We start from the raw sequence: 7,135 nt of genomic DNA, 5'->3' as shown, positions 1-7,135 counted from the left end.
GTCATACGTATTAATTAATTATTATTATAGTATTACGTATCTCTCTTTCTCTCTCTCTCTCTCTCTCTCTCTCTCTCTCTCTCTCTAATACATCGCATATGATTATATATGTATAATACTATTAGTTGTCTCTTGTTACACTAATAATTATTATTATCGATTTCCGAAACAGACTTAGATCTTATCTTCGCTATCAGTTTTTAGTCGTGGGCGCTTTTATTTTAGTATGATAGAAAAAGAGTAGTGTCGCGTGTTCCAAAAGGAAAACAAGATAAATATGTTTGTAATTCTTCACGGGCGAAGATCATTTTGGATCAACGGCCCCTATTTTATCGTCCCTCACACGTGGTTGTTTCTAGAGGCCTGTACGACCTCCGCATTATGATAATTTAAAATTCAATATCTGTATATCAGTTTGTGCTCTCTTCCGACAGTTAGTTGAATGTCATTAATTTATAGGCTACAAGGACTCTGCAAGGTAAACGTGCAGGAATTTGCCCTCGCAATGGATGAGTGCCATGTGTACATATTTGCGTGTGTATCTTCGGCCAGCGAAAGAAGAGCTGTACAGTTATAAATTTCTCTACCATGAAATGTACAAGATAATTGCCATTGATTTCATGAAAAACTAATGATGTATAACGGTAAGAACATCGTTTTTTTTGCTGTTTCTTCCCGTTAAATGGATAGTGTATAGAGAAGTCCCTTTTCTATTTCGCTAGATTTCTAACACGATAATTGATCGATAAACGCCTGAAATCACGGGCATGCAACGCTTGCGGCTTTCATCGCGTGTCAATGCATTATTAGCGTATGTATATACGCATGTATATATGGGCCAACAGAGAAAATGTGAAAGCCATCGTAATGCGCCCCCGCGCTGGGACTCTCATCGTAGACATTGAGAAAAGTGACCTCCTTTCGTGATCTATCAAAAGCTCGTTACATAGGATTGTCAGATTGTCAATAGATTGTCCAATGATGAATAATAATAAAATTCTCCAAAGATATTTCTCAAACGTCTATTTTCTTATATATAATTTAGATTATGTTCACCAGATACTTAATATTGAAATTAATATTATTATACTAAAAAACAATGTAAAACTGTAATTTTTGTAACTATTATTTATATCAAAGAGTTACAATCAAAAACTGTTTTAATTAGATTTATTCTGATCGGACTTATTTCTCATCATATTATATCGTTAAACTATTTTACATTTAAATTTAAATTGAAAAAGATGGATATCTTTAAGAACTTACACTAGTTATTCGTGTGTTAAAATTTAATAAATCCAAGTACAAACGTTTCAATCAAAAAATTTTAACATATTTTGTTTTTTAGAATTATTTTTATGAAAAAAATTTTAATTTGACAAACAATGAGCACTCGTGATTTAATCTAATTGATTTGTAGTTGAACGACGAATGTAATATGACTCCAATAATATCAAAGAATCAGTTCGGATTGGTGCAATAGACCGTACGATCCTTTTTTTTTTCAAAAAGAAGGGAGAAAGTGCGTAGTCAATGACAATCAGCTAGGATCGGACGCAATATCGTTAAGGGAGAAAAAAAGACTTTCTAGGAGCACAAGCGCGAACACGAGTGGGATCGAAACCGCGACTAAAACTTTCTCGAGGTGCGACGTCCGCGAGACCACGATCGCAGAGAAATTCCGAAACAAGGAAGAAGCAAATTTACAAAATATTTTTTTCAAATAAGCTAAGTGCATTTCTTTTTACCACATTATCTTATTACAATGGCATGTACACGCAACTAAAGCTTTGCAATTTTGTATAAGATAAGCGATTAAGAAAAAAATATTGCACTAAGTGGTAATTTTTATTAAATTTTATTGAAAATTTTATATGTTTCCTCTAGATTATGAAAAGATTGTTTTTATTTATGTAAGATTGGGTGGAGGATGATGAAGTTTTGATTAATTTAAATATATATATAGATAAAGTAATAAATATGTATAGATATGTAATTAATTCTTTTTTTATTTTCAACAAAATGCTAAATAAATTGTAAAGCAAAATTTTGATTTTAATATCCTAACTAATATCCTAATTTATTCTATTCCTAAAACTTCATTGACTTTCTTTTTCTATAAATATCCTTTTTATTTCTCATTTCTATATCACACAATATAATCTGTTTTGATCTCTATAGATATAGTAAAGACTCTAAAGACTATAGTAACCAATAATATTTTATATATAGTTTCATATTTAAACTATTTGATTGATTATAAAAGATAATAAAAGAGTACACTCACCTAAGTCGGCTACAGTCGTGAAGTAAGATTCCTCGGTTTCATGACTGATTCTTGATGCGAATCTGTTGCTTCCCACCATGGCGTGCCAAACTAAAAACAAGACATTACAGTAGCTTGAGTACGAGGTCGCTAAAGTGTCAAGGCTGACATTCTCTCGAAGTTTATTTGTATATTTACTTGAATCAAATAAACATGAAATCTCTTCCACGATATACAGCCAAGTAAATATGAAATCTCTTTTCAATATTACAGGAATATTTTCTTACTCATTTCTTTCGCGCCACGTTGATAGGGGTCCAACCTGTCAAGGACATTATCGTCCATGCTAGCGAGGCTCCGTACGCCGGTTACGAGCAGGTTCTTATTACAGTCCGGCCTCGAGGAATCAGCGCAAAACCGTGCCACTTGTTTGCTGAATAGTCCGTACAGATGACTCATCTAAAACGAGAAAGAAGCAAGTCTATTTAGAGCATGCAATGGCCATTGATCCCATACGTTTGCGAAGAGCAAAATGCGCAACGTCGATTAACTTCGTGAGAGGAATGAAGTGAAAGAATGAAAACACGCGGAGCTTCCTCGATAGTTTATCTTTGACAGTACGACACTTATGTTCTATCTTTAATGTCAAAGTCCATAAGATGAATCGTATCGCGCGCGCCGCATTCTGACCGCGTCCGGTGAAACTCAACAATGTGTAACGTTGGCGACGGAACTGACAGTTAAAACCGAACAAATATGTATGCACAATACGATGTCCCGTACATCACGTATCGAATTGCGCGATACTATCGTCTTTTCGCCGATACAAATCGCATCAGTCGCGAGAAACGGTCATCGTTCTTGCGCCCGGTGATGACGATAACAGTGAGAACGATGTCCACACAGCAGAGTCCTTCTGTGGCTCGGTCCGATGACGCGCACATCCGATCTTAGAATTTCTAATGAAATAAATCTTCTGTAACGACGTTCTCATATCCCGCGGCAATCTTTTTACGATTCTATTGGTCTATTATTCTCACGTCGCGTGCACACTTTCGACACACTTCTTGGCGAGCCTATGTTTCTTGTGGACTTTACAAATTAAACAATCCATCTGCGAGATTACTCTTGACATACATTTGTAACTAAAAGGAATTTAAAAACGCGCTAAGAAAAAAATATACTAAATTTTATATTTGTTTTCAACGGCGCTAACTACAATAAATTTATTTATAATAAATAAATATTTACTCATAAAAAAAATGACAGTTAAATCAAATTAATGATTTTTACTATCAAATAAATATATCTCCATATTTATAGTAAATGTTTTTTGTTAGGGCTATATATTTTAATAAATATTTATTAAAATTTTGTATATTTTTTCAGTATGCTTTTAAAAAAAATTGAAATGTTTATAAAATTATTAGATTTAAAGACATATGTTTTGAAAACTTTTTCAATTTTTTAAGTATGTCTTAGGTCGGTATTCAGTCATATAATTCTTATATTTAACATCATTTTAAGAACCGTCTTAAGATATCATGAATTGATTATAGACTAGTATTTGTAGTTGGTTCTTATATTTAAAATCGTTTTAAATACTGTCTTAAGGTATTATGAATCAATCAGAGAACTCTGTATTAGTATTTTAAGACATTAATTAAGATGTCCCAAAAGAATAGACTATGAATACCGCGACAGAGAGTCGTATTAATATTATTTATATTTATGACAAGTCCCTTTATAATTAGTTATGAAATATTTTCATAGCTAATTATAAATGTGATTATGTTTACTTTCTATATATGATTATTAAACATTTAAAAAAATAAACTAAAAGTCACAGAGAAAAAAACAAGACAGCGTTCTTTATCTCATTTTTTCTGCAATGTTACTGTTGAAGATTAATGTATCTTAGGTATGTGATAAATTATTGTCCCGTTTCCGCTGCGATTCCGGAAACTAAGAGAAAGCGGAGATGAGCGAGATTCTAGTTATACGCGAATTAGCGCGGAAAGACAATGACTACATATGCTGTTACGCTCGAGATACGCTCTTACATTTGGAAACAGCAATATTTGTATTTCGCGTCCATCAAATAATTAAGTTAATTATAGAAAAGCATACATGTATAATTGAATCACATATCATTTTTAAAAACTGTTTAAATATTTAAAGTCTGAATAATTGAAAAAAAAAGAATTACTTCAACTTTGAATAAATCTCAACAAATGTTTCTGATATACATAACTACTTGAAGTTTGAAAATGTGACTAAAATACACAAGAAAAAAAATTTTTTTTAATTACAAAGGATTTTTTTTAATTACTCAGAATTTATTATACTGCAAATAAGTTATTTCAATCTTAAATAGATATTTATTATTTGTCAGCACAATTGTTTAAAAATATTATACTAAACTTTTTTTAACTTGTGATACAACATGCTCATCTCTGCTCTCTGAAATCGATTTTTAATCCGTATATTGATCCGAGTTCCTTCGAGAAATTGATCCTAGATACGCTGCACTGCTCTTGAACTTCAACTCAGCTTACTCGTGCGATTGCTTTTACTTGCTTCAGGAGTATTACATGCACACATTTAATCCGATATATACAGCCGCGAAATACCGTGTGCATAGCCTTGGCCAAGAGTACGAAGCACTTTCAATGACTGACGATAATTCAACCTTAGTCGGCGTTCGCCAATTAAAGTTCTACACTGCATTCTATTTTTAATTTTAGAGCCTGCAATTTGTGATAAATATCGCTGAATAAAAATAAATCTAAAGAAATTAAAAATTGACGTTTTCTTTATATTAATTTATATTAATTTAATTAAAAGATTATCTATAGATTTTCTAATTTGATAATCCAATAAACATTAAAAATAAATATCAATTATAAATATTAATTTCTGATATGCATATTTTAACTTCATTTATGACCTCCTATACATTCATTGTGAGATGAGAATTCATGCAATTATCGTGTCATGGTGACGATTAACAGTCAGTGTAATTATCTTCCCGGTAGCAGATCATCATAATCGTGATAATCTTTAGATTTTTACAATTGTTCGTCGCCAGTTAACGCTGCACTAAAGACATTCCATGGGAAACAGGGCTTGGAGATAAAGAATACGATCCGAGTGTAAAATCGCAAGTATCCGGCTATTGATTGATAACATCGAGCAGTTTGAGATTAAAACGATTTCCACAACTCCACAATATTGAACGTGTCATTCGTACACAATTATTCGCATTATCGAAAGATTTATAATAGTAAGAAACAAGTGTTAAATTGCTATAATGATTCCTGTAATGATTTGGTATTTGTCAAATAAATCTAAAGAAATTAAAAATTGACGTTTTCTTTATATTAATTTATATTAATTTAATTAAAAGATTATCTATATTTTCTAATTTGATAGTCCAATAAACATTAAAAATAAAAATCAATTATAAATATTAATTATAAATATTAATTTCTGATGTGCATATTTTAACTTCATTTATGACCTCCTATACATTCATTGTGAGATGAGAATCCATAAGATTAAAATCCAAATAAGATTAAAATAAATTACATGATTTCAAAATAATTCTTTCTTTCCTCTTTCATCAATTAAAATAATATATTTCTAATAATAAGATTCTTGAAGAAATAAATCAAAATAAATAAAAAATGTAAGTCATTATAAACTAACATTGGATGTGTAAAACTTGTGCGTATTTTTAACAATAATTGACAATTACAGACGTTTCGACCACAATTTGGATCATCTTCAACAACAAAACGATAATAGATTTAAATATTGAGAATTACATTAAATTTTTATATAAACTAGGCGTTTTTGTAGAACCAGAAATATATCGCGAGTATAAAGTCAGAAATAATCATTCGTGGATAAATCTTCAACCATCTATTATACAATATTTGGCACAATATATTTTCCGATCGTCGGATATTAAGATGGAAATATTAAACGTATAATATCTCAGTTCTATTTACAAGCTCAAAAATTTATTTATTATATGATTATTCTTATAATGACTTATTCATTATCATTATAAACTGAGATCATATAAAACTAGAATGCACGCATCTGATAACGCTTATTTCAAGAATTTTATTAAAAAGTAAGTCAGAACAAATGAGTGTATGTATAACTAGAATGTTAAATAAATAAGGGTAAAGGAATAGGGTTCCTTGCTTAATAAGGAACTCGAGACATAACGAAACCAGCAATGTGTCTTTCTTTTAATTAAATTATTTCAATTAATTTATTCTTTTTAAGTAATTTACTCTTTTTAAAAAAATTTTCTTTGAGAATTAAGAATTATTCTCTCTTTGAAAATCTTAAATCATCGATTTTATTTAAAATATATATCACATCTAATAAATAAAACAATATAATATTTTTATATAATATTTTATTTTTAAAAAATATTTAAAACAATCAAAACGTAAAAACTTTAAAATAAGATATCAGTTGCTCATCATTAATTGTAAAAATTGTGAAACATTGTCATTATTTAAAACATAAGAGGGATTTATAATAAGAAAAATGGGAATAGAAATCAACCTAAAAAAAGTTAAATAAATCATTCCGATATATTATTTCGTAAAATTTTGGCACATCGAAAATTTAGATTATTTAGAACAATCGAGAGTATATTATGCTTGTATTAAGATAAATTCAGAAAAATCAATCTTGATTATTCTTTGCGTAAGAACTAAGTAATAAGTACAAAATAATAAAATCAGTTTAATCAATTAAATCCTAATCAAATTATTATAATAAAAGAAATTATGTATATATATATATATATATATATATATATATATATATATATATATTATA

The 7,135-nt window shown here is 29.5% G+C and overlaps 1 protein-coding gene across 1 annotated transcript in view; it reads right to left on the bottom strand.

The window, feature by feature from the left end:
- Positions 1 to 7,135, bottom strand: part of LOC105622315 (rhythmically expressed gene 5 protein) — a 10,447-nt gene that overhangs the window by 1,325 nt on the left and 1,987 nt on the right. The window contains exons 2-3 of the mRNA XM_012203734.1: positions 2,554 to 2,725; positions 2,288 to 2,377 (exon numbers count right to left, since the gene is read on the bottom strand). Coding sequence (XP_012059124.1) covers positions 2,288 to 2,377; positions 2,554 to 2,725 — 262 coding nt within the window. The remainder of the gene's footprint in view (positions 1 to 2,287; positions 2,378 to 2,553; positions 2,726 to 7,135) is intronic.

This window comes from Atta cephalotes (assembly GCF_000143395.1).
Source record: "Atta cephalotes unplaced genomic scaffold scaffold00043, whole genome shotgun sequence".
NCBI lineage: Eukaryota > Metazoa > Arthropoda > Insecta > Hymenoptera > Formicidae > Atta > Atta cephalotes.
This window is presented reverse-complemented; position numbering and strand designations above follow the sequence as displayed.